This window comes from Lemur catta, chromosome 16, assembly GCF_020740605.2.
Source record: "Lemur catta isolate mLemCat1 chromosome 16, mLemCat1.pri, whole genome shotgun sequence".
Lineage (NCBI taxonomy): Eukaryota > Metazoa > Chordata > Mammalia > Primates > Lemuridae > Lemur > Lemur catta.
Window position 1 is genome coordinate 36541127 of NC_059143.1, and position 13271 is coordinate 36554397.

Genomic DNA, 13271 nt, shown 5'->3' on the forward strand with positions numbered 1-13271 from the left:
GGATTATCCTCAAATGGCCACAGCACTGTCTGTGTGGTTACAGGGTACAAATGACCCCCAAACAGAGCAACACTACAGATTATTTCAGACCTGCAATTACTGTCTGAATTACATTGATTAGGTTAAGACTAAGATCAGGTGCCCTTCCCTGCGCTCACACCGTGGATGAGGATGGAGGACCCAGCAGGGTGCCCGAGAGCAGGCCCAGGACAGACCCGGGAGAACTGACCCACAGTAACCGAGCGCTCTTTGTAAATAAACTGCCATCTCGGTTTGCTCACTGGCACGAAGACCGTAATGAGAAAAGAAGAAACAAGCCAAGGTCTACGGAACACACACAAATACGTTTCATGTTGGCAAATGGCTCTGAAATAACGCTGAATCGCCACCCTTCCTGGGTTAAGCCCCACACGGTTAATAGGAATCAGGTTCCACGCACAGGGCTTTGCCCCTCATAAAAGAGGTCCCTTTCCCCAATAGCTCTGCTTTGGAAGTTCTGTAGTCACAACTGTCAGGTGTGATTTCAGGTTATTTCAATTAAAACATACAGTCCATGGTCTTATTTAAGGCAAGTATCTGGGGAGGGCGTGAGGCTGCCGATGCACCGGGTGAGACCTAAGCAGCACGGCTCCCTTCCCCTCCCAGGCAGGGGGGCCCGGCGCACCAGCACAGGCAGGTCCCAGCTGCAGGCCAGGAGCAGCCTCACCACAAACCCCAGCGAACTGCATGAATAACTCCATTTTCTATGTGTGCCGGGATGTGAAAAAGACTAGAAAGTACGCTAGGTAGGTGAAGGGGCTTTCCTTTTCCAGTCACAGATGCAGGAAAATAGATTAACATCTCAGAAACAGTTTCAGTAAGAAGGATCAGGACGACTAAGAAGTGCAGTCAACAACCCCGATCCCCCTGATTCTCAGGGCCTTCGCGTCAAGCCCCGCCCCGAGCTTGGGCCGTCCAGCTCACCTTGATAAGGTTCTCCAGGACAGACTTGCAGATGGCCTTTTTGTCCGTGTTGGCCAGCTCTTTCTTCTTAATCAGCACCCGATACCGGTTGAAGAAGTCATGGTAGGCCCACCTGGAGGGAAAGCAAAGCTATGTCAGGTGACACATCCTGCCTCCCGGCCACACGGGGGCCATGGGTGACCTCAGACAGTGCCCCGATACTATGGCACAAAGTTGTTCTCAGAGCAGCAAAAAACAGTCCCAGAGGTTCCGTCCTCCCGGATGCTCTCCAAGAACGTCGGTGTGTGGCTGATTCCTGGAGCTGGGGTCAAAGGACTGCATGGAGGGCGGGGGGGTTCTGCCCAAGCGTGGGGAGCCCACTCCTCTGCAGCTGAAGCAGGCGCCCTCCCTGCAGTGCAGCTTTGTTTTTAAATGTTGGTTTACTTCCTATAGAACTAATAGTGCTCATTGTAAACATTTTTAAATGCAGAAAAATATACGTTAGCAAATAACAAACAACCATACCCTAAGCCCCCTAGAGAACACTGTTCATATTTTAATACAGTTTTTTCCTCCCCAAAGTAGATTTTGCTTATGGTTTTTTTTCCTGATGCTTGGAGCAATACAGGCCCCACTGCAATTCCCATAACTGAAGAGCACTTATAATCCCACCATCTCTACGTGCGAGTGCTGTTTTGGTATGTTTTGGAGGGTAACCTTCAAGAGGGCCTTAAGTTTACCCCTTGGCCTCTGAGAGGACATCCGCTGAAACAAACGCAGTCTCTTCAATGAGCAAATTCGCTGTTTCCCAGGCAGGATCTGCCCCCTGTCTCATTAAAGCTGCCTCATTTCATAGGACCCTGATTTTCATCTCAAATTCTAGATGTTCATAACGTCATGTAGTCACATGCGATTCAGCAGAATTCCTGCTCTACAGAGACTTTGAATTTTCAATCCAAATCCCTCTGAAGGTCAGTCCAGCCCAACCGACTCTTCCTGTGTCCTTGGCCGAGGTGCACAACCAGCCCCAGCTCCCACTGTCAGGAGGCGTCAGGAGGGACGACCTGGCCCTGCCTTCAGGGCCACGCGCTGGCTGTGCCGCTCAATTGTTAGTCATTTACGCACTGCCTCGAGCCTGTGTCTCCTACTTCCCATTCCCAGTGACCGTGCGGAGAGACTGTCCAACCACTCAGATAAACCCATTCATTCTAAAGTTGTACCTTCTCCGGGAGCACACTTCCCTCTCAAGGGGTCCATTAGAAACTTTGTCCAAAGAGACCCGTGCTGAGGAGTGTCAGGTACCACTGGCGGGCAGGGGGACACACCGCTCGGGAGGCAGGTGCAGAGCTCCTCGAGCTCACAACGTCGTGGTCTCCGGGTCCTGAGAGCCCTTCCCTGCCCACCTCCCCGGGGTGAGAAGGAACATGGACACCGAGCTCCTTGCCGTCCCCCCCCTCCCTTACTTATGCTCCTTTGTACACACTTTTCTCACTCTGGTGAAGACTTCAGACATAGCTACGGGTCTCAGAGAAGAGGTGACTGTAAGAGCCAATAAAATGACGGTTTTTCCCTCTTTTTCTCTATGTAAAACAGTGGATTAGTGGTTGGATCCTCACCCTTTTCAAAAATAAGTTTTGAGATATAAATCATGTATTGTAAAATTTACCCCTTTAGAGTGTACAATTCAATAGTTTTCAGTATATTCACAAAGTTGTGCAACCATCTGCTATACTGAATTCTAGAACATTTCTGTCACCCCAAGAGGAAACCCCGTGCCCACTTCTCCCCTCCCTCAGCCCCTGGCAGCCACTTTGTCTCTATGCCCCTTCCCCTTTTAACTGGCCCTGTCACAGGTGTTATGGCCCAGGGGAGCGAGAACCTGTGTCCTGCTCAACAGGCCCACAGTCCACGTGGAGTCCCACTAGAAGGGCAGCAGAGGTCACTCAGAGCCCCAGAGCCTGTTGTATGGCCTGCCCTTCCCTCACTGAGCAGAAACTGTTTCCTGCCCTCTCCCCCAGCTGTGGAGGGGCTGTAAACCAGATCCACCAAATCGCTGGTCATCTCTAACAGGAGGCTTAAAAAAATGGAAACATTTAAGGTTATTTGCCCAGATAAATGTTGCTCTAATTATTTCAATCACATACAAGTGTCAAGGAAACCCCTAAGCCCTGACTGGTACCTGAATGACTTAACACAGGAGGCCGGGGAACAGAGAGCCACAGCTGACAAACCGCAGGTCAGATGCGCATTCAGTGTTTCCTACATGCAAACGCTACTGAGTTTTCCCAGGATCTTCCTGTCCCAGCCCCAAGTTTTAAATACGGACCATTTTCTCTACTGATGCTTCCACGTAGGGTAAGGCAGGTTTGGGTAAGAACCAGGCAGAAAAACGTACATGACAAAGAGCTTCTTAAAGCTCAAGTCCCCTTCCTTCCCTACACACCCCCAGGACACTATTTGACTCCTCCACCTGCAGACCTGCGGGTCAGGTGTGGGCTCCCCTTCTAAAGCTGCTCAGCACTTTCCGTGCGACTTTCTGTGCGCACTTCCCACGTTCTGCGTTGCGGTTATCTGTGTACTAATTTTATTTCTCTGAGTTTGCAATTTCACAGGGGAAATAATTAAAGCAGCATTTAGCTAGGCTAAAAGCCTTAAATGCTTCTAATTTCAAAATCTCTTACTGCTGACAGATCCGTATCTCAAGGAAATTATAAGAGCAGGGAGACGCAGTAGCAAAGACATCAAGGCCAGTACAGGACGAGCCCAGAGAACAGAAGGACAGAAGCCCGGCTCTGACGTCAGCCAGCAGCGTGACCAGGGCTGGCCCCAGCCTGCGGGCCACCCTCCCCTACCTGGAGGGGGCAGAGAATGTCACCTGCTTCACAAAGGCACTCACAGGGCTGTAACAGCCAGCGAGTTCCTGACGTGGGGTGTCTGGAAAGCCACAAAGCTTCGAAAGATCTAAGTTCTCTCCTGCTCAAGCCACTACACTTCTCCTTTTCCTACCACACACGCAAGGCAAGGAGAGGGTACACAGTGAGGCTGAGGAGAGAGGACAACTCCGGGTTCCCATGGAAAGGCAAATCGTCTGCTGTTCAGAAGCCCCGTCACTTCGGGGCCATGAAGGTGGGCTCAGGTGGGGACTCCCCCTCGGGAAGGACCAAAAGGGGCACAAGGGGCACTCTGGGGTCTGGCATAAGGCCTGTAAAGGCATCGCTTGCCAAAGGACCCAGAACTGAACGTGGATTCCCTTTTCCGTGGGCCTCTCAGAGATAAAAACCCTGCAGGAAAAGCCCCCTCACCTATAAGAGGAAAATCTTCAAAGTGCAGCTAAAAAGAACATATTCTTTTTCCAAAAATAGAACTTAATAGGATTTTAATTTGGTGGGGATATTTGGATGTGGGCTTCTTGTGATCACATAGAAGTTGGGACAGTCACTCGTCAAGAGCACAGGGCCATCCAGGATCTCCCCTTCACAGCGTTTTAGCTACTCCCGAGTCTCCCGAGGGACACAGAGCTTCCGCCCTGGTGTTATAGCTGAGTTCACACAGGGGTCAGTTAACTGGGTAACCAAATACAAAACAATGAGGTTGGGCCTGTACTTCACATCTTATTCATAAACTAATTCAAAATGGATCAAAGACCTAAAACTGTAAAACTCTAAGCAAACACTGGTATAAATCTTTGTGACCTTGGATGAGGCACGCAATGGTTTCTTAGCTGTGACGCAAGCAAAGAAAAAAATAAATTAGGCTTCCTCAAAATTAATAGCTATTGTGCTTCAAAGAACACCAGCAAGAAAGCAAAAAGCTCACAGGATCAAAGAAAATATGTGTAAGTCGTATGTCTGATAAATTCTCATATTCTGAATACACAAAGAGAACTCCTATAACAATAAAAAGTAACCCTTGGCTGGGTAGAGTGGTTTATGCCTGTAGTCCTAGCACTTTGGGAGGCCAAGGCAGGAGGACTGCTGTAGACCAGGAGTTCAAGTCCAAACTGGGTAACATAGAGAGACCTCGTCTCCATAAAAAATTTTAAAATTAGCCAGGTACACAGTAGTGTGCACCTATAATCCCAGCTATGCAGGAGGATTGCTTGAGCCCAGGAGTTCAAGGCTGCAATGAACTATGATCATGCCACTGCACTGCAGCCTGGGCAACACAGCAAGACCCCATCTTTACAAAAGATAGGAAAAATTAGCTGGGCATGGTGGTGCACACCTGTAGTCCCAGCTACTTGGAAGGCTGAGGTGAGAGCATTGCTTGAACCCAGGTGTTTGACGTTGCAGTGAGCTATAATTGCACCACTGCACTCAAGCCTGGGTGGCAAGAGGGAGACCATGTCTCCAAGTACAAAAACAAAACAGAACAACAAAAAAACAACCAATAAAAAATGGGCAAAGGAGATCAATAGATGTTTCTCCAAAGACAACATACAAATGGCCAAGCACATGAGAAGATGCTCAATATCATCAACCATCAGGAAAATGCAAGTCAAAAATCACAATGAGATACCTTGTCACGCATACCAGAATGGCTATAATCTAAAATAGACAAAAACAAGCATTGGTGAGAACGTGTAGAAATAGGAACCCTCACACACTGCTGGGAGAATGTAAAATGGTGCCGCCACTGTGGAAACAGTATGGAAGTTCCTCAAAAGGGGAAGAGTTACCATAAGAGCCAGCAATTGCAAATATACGTACACACAAAGACATCTACACAAACGTTCATAGTAGCATCAGTCTTACTTGCCAAAAAGAACCACCCGAATGTCTATCAGTTGATGAATGGATCAAATAAATATGGTTTATCCATACAATAAAGCATTCCTTGGCAATATAATGGAATAAATACTGACGCATGTTGCAAAGACAGTACTAAGAAGAGCTAGACACAAAAGGCCACGTATTACAGGATTCCATTTATGTGCAAAATCCAGAATAGGCAGACCTATAGAAATAGAAAGTAGGTTAGCGCTTGCCAAGGGCTGGGCGGAGGGGGAAAGGAGAAGTGACTATTAATGGGTACAGAGTTTCCTTATGGGGCGATAAAAACATTCTGAAATTAGATAGTGGCGATGGCGGTATAACTCTGAATACCGTGAAATCGCTGACTTGCATACTTTAAAAGGGTGAGTTTTATAGATGAATCATCTCTCAAATTTTAAAAATGTGATGGAAAAATAAGGTTTGTGGGTGGCTGTCATAAAGTAACATATAAACATAGGGTTTGTTGTCATTATTTCAGCACTGACACTCATGGAGGGTTCCCCGTGCAAGGCTTGCAGGACGCACACTCTGCCACCCACACCCTCAGAGATGCTCCGTATTTGCTTCCTCTTTACCCTCCACCTGTGTCCTGGGTCTCCGAGGTGAACCTGGGCTCAGCCCCAGTAATGGCCCCGGATTTGAAGCTTGCTAAGCTTTGCTGCAAAGGAAGAGAAACGTAATTCCTCCCCATTGGCTCTGGGCTGGAGCTGAGAGAGTGAGGACAGAGGAAAACCTAGTCCACCCTAACTCTGCCTGGGTATCATCAAGCAGCTTGTGATTTACCTAGTGGCCAATATGTGTCTCCAGGGTGATGGGTTTAAGGCAGGATTTGAGTTTAAAAATCACCTGGGTAAATCTTTCCAAAATACAGACATTCAGGACTCAGTCTCAGTCCTGACTTAATAGGTCGGAAGGTGAGGTCCTGGCTTCTGAGACTGTTGCACATGTCCTCATGACCAAGATGTGCAGCCCTGTGTGAGAGCCACCAGGTCAACTCCAGTCCAGAGAAATGAGGACAGATCTCTGGCAAAAGAGCTAGAACCAAAGGCTTTAAGATCCCGAGATAAAGAATCCTATCACCCCAAAATAAGTTCAGCATTATTCTTTCTCTGTGGGCTATTTAATAGCAAGGGAGATCACTGTGTGTCTGTTTTAGGTTCAATCATGGTTAAAATAGGTAGGTGAAGTAGGCAATTCCTAAGCCTTCCATCATTCTTCAAAATTGTGCTATTTATTCCACAAGAGAGCGGGGATGGAAGTTGAGGAAGGAGTGGGAATCTTTCTAGAAAGCACCAGCTTTTATGAAGTGAAGGTGAAGTGGCGTGAAGGTGAACTTAACTTTATGCACAGTTTTGTTTTGTTTGTACAAACACTCCACATTCAAGTAACCTGCCCCCACCCTTTTTCGGGGAAGAAGCATTTGCTTCGCAATTCCTCCAGGACACAAAGCCACTCCGAACTCCCGGAGAGGGGGAGACAGATGACTGCACATGCACGAGACCCCGGAGCCGGGTGGACGAGCTTCTCTCCTGGACAGTGCATTCATCACAGCGCTTTATGTACGTTACAATGAACATATTTCTCAGCCACTGCACAGCATTTTAAATTGAATTATACATTTTCATTTTAAATCAGACTCACCAAGAGCCATAATTCTTAGGGAGGATAAAAATAGGTCTCCTGAAGCCTGAGGGTAGGACAGGGGGGAGCCAGACAACTTCGATTTTGCATTCCTCCCCCCAGCTGGGGGGACTTCGGTGCACGGGGCACACAGTGACTTTGCAACGAGGGTAAGAATTCTCCTTCCAGGGCGTCAGTAGGCTTAAGCAGAAAGTCTGCCTGGAAAGTCCTTTGCGTGGGCACTTGGGGAACTGCCCTGCACTATTCCTCACAGGGCTTGTTGATCCTGGAGTCTGCATTCTCCTACACATGTGAAATGTAGGAAGATGGCATAAATTGTAATTCCCTTACTCAAGGAAGTCCACTGAAGTTTCCTTTGGAAGCAGCTGAACAAGGTTGTGTAGTTACTTGACAAGCCAATACAACTGGAATCACTGCTGTGTTTCAGTTTCATCACGGCTGCGTTTTCATCAGCCATGGAGGTAAATTTTTGCGGCCAACCCCCAATCTGCCCAGGTCCCACTGGTCCCATAAAGTGCTCCCAAAGTCAGGTCAACAAAACGACGGCTCAACTCTACACTCTGAGGCTAGCACACATTACACTTGCGTGTTTCCTTCAATAGCTAACACCTTGCTGGGGACACAGCACATAAAACCTCACCTGCTTTATCCCCAGATACAGCAGACACACACCCATCTCCCGGATGACGCAGTTAGGTGGATTATTTTAATCAGTGAGGTTACTCCAAATGATTACCGTGGTTGGCAGGTGCAGGAGATGGAGCAATCGTGCTGGGTCAAAAGATGACAGGTGTGGTGGCTTCATCCTACAGCCCTGCCCCCATCACTCATCCTCCAAATAAATGCCACCCTAGGTGCTGGGGCTTGCGGTGGTGAGAGGATGAAAGCAGGGGTGGGATTTCAAGGAAGTAGTGTAGACGATTCAACTCCACCTCAACACAGTACCAACAGAAGTGCCACAAAGCCATGGTGGCCTTTTTCCAAAAGTTAACAGTCCAAATGGCAGCTTTGGGAGGGGAATCCTCTCTCTGACCCTTCGGTGAAATCTGCTAAGGCAGCCATGCAAGGAGGACACGGAAGGCAGCGTTCCGGACCTAAGCCCACACGTGTAAACCACAGCATTAGGAAACATCGCCTGTGATACCAGAAATATAGTCTTTCTTCCCCTCCCTACACTTTCCACAATACCTGTAATTACAAAAACGAAAGGTACAGATGCACTTGTAATTACCTGCTAGGAAGAAGTCTGACTCAATTAGGACGGCAGGAAAAGAGCCATCAGCCGCCTCCCAAGAGGCCCTTGAGCTGTGGGCATCTCAACTCCGCTGGCAACTCTGAACTGCAGCCAGGTGGAACAAACAGCAGGAGAACCCACTTTCCATGTGGGTCTAAAGACTTAGACACGTTCCCTCAGCTGCCAAGACAGAGGTTGCCCAGCAGAGGCAAAAAGCCTACCTGGTCTCCCAAGATGCTACGAGCAGGTACCAAGCCGGCTCTGAGCTGGCAGAGAAACCCTCTCTAGGTCCTCGTGGCTTCCATCCCTGGACATTGTGCTGTTCCCCTGGCTGGCAGCAACCGCCAGTGGGCTCCCCACGGATCCTCCTCACCCTTCATGGCCCAGCTCACGTCTCACCTCCTTTGGGAAGCCATGGCTCCTCTCACACTGGCACCACAGCCTGGCCTCTGGTCGTATGCTGTTCCATCTCAAGCTCCTGTCCCTTCCCCTAGGCTGTGAGCTCCTGCTGGGCAGGGGCTGTACTTGTGTCTTTCATTCTCCCCCAGCAGCCGGCACAGGGCTGGATGCCTAGCGCAGGATGAGGGGACTCTGGGGAGAGGACGATACCATGAAGGCAGGAAACCGTCCCCACTCTGCACTGAGCTCCTGTGAGGCCCCAGAAGTAAAAACCCTCTTCTCTGCTCTTCCCCCCAGAACAGAGCATTTTGCACTGAGACAGCAAGATCAGCAGGAATGCAGGTGACACACACTGTCACTCTGATTTCACACAGTGAGGCTGCGAGCAAGCTCGGCCAGGGAATCAGAGGTGGCAGAAATGTGTATGGACCTCCCTCCACCTGAGCCTGGTCCACAGGTAACCACGTCAGAGCCATGGATTTCTAGCCCTTCCCTGACATCCTCCAAGGAGACATCATTGACGTGACAATCCTTCACGTCACTTGTCCTGCTATTAAACAATTCATTCTATTAGTTATTGAACTAGGTGGTTCCTTACATACTGATAGGGCCCCCCCCATGTTCCACTTGCCTTAGAGTATCTCAGCGTCACCTGCTTCCCTTGTTTTCTCTCCCCTGGCTTGCCATGGTCCCAATGTTGATGCCTCCCACTTGACAAGCTCACCGGTACCATCAATTTGAAGTTATACACAAGGATGCACAACTTGGGTTTCGCTGCTCACCTCCAGGTCTCTGCACTGCACAGGTACGACTGCAAACACCTACAATCCCCAGGTTTCTTGCACAGAGATCCTAACAGTTTAACATGGGACATTTAGCTCCAGTGTTAACAGATTTCTTTACATAACTTTTAAACTGAACTTTTCAATTGCTTGGAGAATTCTGGGAATTTCAGAACGTTCTTTTGAGGGGGCCACACCTGTTGGGATTTCACAGAAACAAAGCTAGAAATTTCTGCTATAGACATGTTCCACCCAGATAGGTACACCATATGAGGCAGCTTCTTGCTCACATTTGGATGAGTAATAAATATTTTATTAAATGCAGAAATGCCAGGCACTGCGCTGAGGACTTTAGACACATTACCTCATTCCTCTCAACCACCTAGCGAGGTGCAAGCATTCTACTTAAAGATCAGGAAACCCAGGCTCACAGATTAATTTACATGCCCAAGGTCACCGAGGCAAAAAGTGCGGGACCCAACACCTACAATCCACGCCGGACGTTCAACCACCAGGATCTTTTGGCTCTAGCCGAGGCTACAGTTCTGCAGCAGGGAGGGGAGAGGGGGGAGGAGTTCTGCACCAAGTCTCAGGTCTGGGCCAGCCCTGGAGGACAGTCTCTCAGGATCCCAACCCCATCCTGCCCTCCTCTGATAAACCTTTATCAGATAAGCCTCCTCTGATAAACTCTGCAGTGGCAATACAAGGACATGAGCAGTAAGCAGCACAGCACCAGGGGAGGAAGGGTGGGTCTAGGCCTAGTTCAGGCACCCACCAGCTGGAGGCCTTGAGCAGTTCTCTTCCTCGTCCTTGTGAAAGTACATTTCACATCCTGACGCACTGCTCCCTGTAGATAGCACTGAAATCCAGTCATGTCATGACGTCCTTTCTCCTACAAATGGCTCCTTTTTATTTTCTACCCCAAGTTATTTTGTTAAAAAACAGTATGCCGGTCACAACCCACTGAACTGATTTCCTGACCCATTAACGGGCTGCAGGACAGAGTTGTGAGAAGCAGGGGACTAACACGATTTTGGTTGGTGAGCCTGCGCCTGGGAGCCCAGCGGATACAAGAGCCAGGAGCAGGAGCAGAGCCGGCTGCCTGTGGAATGAAGTTTGAAAACGAGTAGCTCGGTGGGTCCTTAAGGTCCTCTTGCTAGTTCCTAACTGAATGAAGGTGTGTCTGATCTGAAGCCTGGGCTTGTGGCAGGTGCTGAAACACAGTTTAGCAGTTTAGCGGGTGAGACACTGCAGTTTGAACTCTAAACTGAGCTACCAAGCCTGTGGCCTGACCCAATGCCCACAATCAAAAGTCTGACGCCAGATACCGCAGAGTGGCCTGGGCAAAGAACGCCAGCTTCCAGCCAAGGACAAGCTCGGCCCATCTCATTAACAGCAGAGTTGTTGGCTATCTGTGCTCAGACTCTAAGGTGAAAAAATGAGGGGGCCCCCAGGATACTCTCTGTCCTTTTTCCTAAGCAGGGAGAGAGACGGTTGAGAAGAAATGAATAACAGTCTTTGACTTGGCTAAAGTGGATCATCCTGAACAATGCTGGAACCTCTGCTGGTTTTGAAAAGCTGCCTGGATATTGCAGTTTACTGACAGTTCTTGTACTTTCCGGGTCAAATGCAAATTCCTAATTCCGTCAGCAACTTCCTTCCCAGGCTTAGCATTTGGGAATTGTTTACGGTGAAGTTGTTTATGGGTAATTAACCACTGCGTATGAAATGGTTTCTCCACTGCAGTGGGAAAGTGCCAGGTGGAAAGAAGACAGGAAGGGAGGCCTGTCCCACCACCAGGCCCTCATCCCCCACTTCTGGCTCCTTCCACCTTCTGACATGCCAGGGACTTCTCAGAACAGAAGGTCCCCGTGGAACACATCACAGGCTCTGGGCCACTAGACTGATCAGCTCAACTCCAATTAATGGCGGAAGATGTTTGGTCTATGTGACACCAGTACCCAGTGCGATTTCACAAGCTGGGGGTTGCCGCCCACCCTCCACCCCTACACTTCAAGCAAGTGTCCAGAGGGGATCCACAGCCTTGGCACAGCCTCAGCAAGCTCTGGAGTGGCTCAGTGGCTACCCACAATGCAGATCAGAGCACAATAGTTTTTTAATTTAAAGAAACTAGATTTTCCATGATAGACTTAATTCTACACTAAAAGTTGACAGGGTCCATGGATGACTGGACAGGCCAAATGTGATACGTACACACAGTGGAGTGTTACTCAGCCTTAACAAGGAAGGAAATCCTGACACCTGCTACAATATGGGTAAAACCCTGAGGACGTTATGCTAACCGAAACAAGCCAGTCACAAAAGGACATTTACATGAGTCCTAGCGTTGTTAAATTCACAGAGAAAGTAGAGTGGCAGCTGCCAGGGGCTGGTGAAGGGGGAATGGCGAGTTGCTGTCAACGGGGACAGTGTCAGGTTTGCAAGATGAGGAGAGATCTGGAGATGGTTGGTGGCAATGGCTGCACAAAAATACAAATGTACTTAATACCCCTAAAATGTACACTTGAAAATGGTTGCGATGGTATTATGTACATTTTACCACAATAAAAAAAATGGGGGTGGAAGGTAAAGGGGACAAGGTGGTTACTGTTGATTCCCATATTTTTTAGGCCAAAGTAAAACCCTTATTTCCATCAACATCCTGCTTGGGGGCCTCAGTGTTTGGGATCGTATTTGGAGGACGTGTTGTGGCTCCCGGGGAACCAGGCTCTGGCTGCTCCACCCAGGGTGGCGTGGCGGGTGCACACATTACCTGGACGGGTAGCCAGCTGCGCTGATGCGAATCGTCTCCAGCACCCCGCAGGCTCTGAGCTGCTGCACCGCTCTCTTCGGGTCAAAGCTGCCAAACGACAAGACAAGCGATGAGTGGCCACGTGTGCAAAGCAAACATGGAGCAGGAGAAAGAACAGAACGCCTCAGCCTGTAGCACCGGAAGCTTCTGCTGCTATTGAGTGAGACTGTCAAGTGCCCTCGGGCTCAAGGTCAGGGGGTGAGCACAGGCTAGAAGACACCAACGGGCCCTGAGCCATGAACGCCAAGTGTATGCACCTGTGCTTTGAGAAAGGGGTCCCTGTGGACTGCAGGTCTCCCACCGAGGGACTCTGCACCTGAACACACAGCCCCATGCTCCAGGCTTCTTCCCTCTGCCCAGCACAACCACAGGGCCACGTTTAATCCACTGAGCACAGTGGGGCCAGCAGCACACTCAGGAGCACCTGTGACCCTGAGGTCCCACGTGAGCTACAGGTCCAGCTGAGGACCCTACTTCCTCCACGACCTCCCACTAACTTGCTCATGGGAAAGTGAGCCAATGATCCCTTAGAGCCCCTCCCTTTCTTAGAAGGACTGTCACTCTTCCCCAGCCACCCCTGGCCCCATCCTGGTACCCCAATATCATGCTTTGTGACCACTGGGCATCCCAGCACTGGTCTAAGGGCTGGGCAATGGCTTCGTGAGTGCAAGTCCTCTGAGCAGAGT

At 49.4% G+C, this 13271-nt stretch overlaps 1 protein-coding gene across 2 annotated transcripts in view; it reads right to left on the reverse strand.

The window, feature by feature from the left end:
• The window catches only part of MYO5B (myosin VB), a 264377-nt gene that overhangs the window by 57447 nt on the left and 193659 nt on the right, over positions 1 to 13271 (reverse strand). For both annotated transcript variants that reach the window (XM_045528029.1, XM_045528028.1), the window contains exons 17-18: positions 12547 to 12633; positions 964 to 1075 (exon numbers count right to left, since the gene is read on the reverse strand). In XM_045528029.1, coding sequence (XP_045383985.1) covers positions 964 to 1075; positions 12547 to 12633 — 199 coding nt within the window. The remainder of the gene's footprint in view (positions 1 to 963; positions 1076 to 12546; positions 12634 to 13271) is intronic.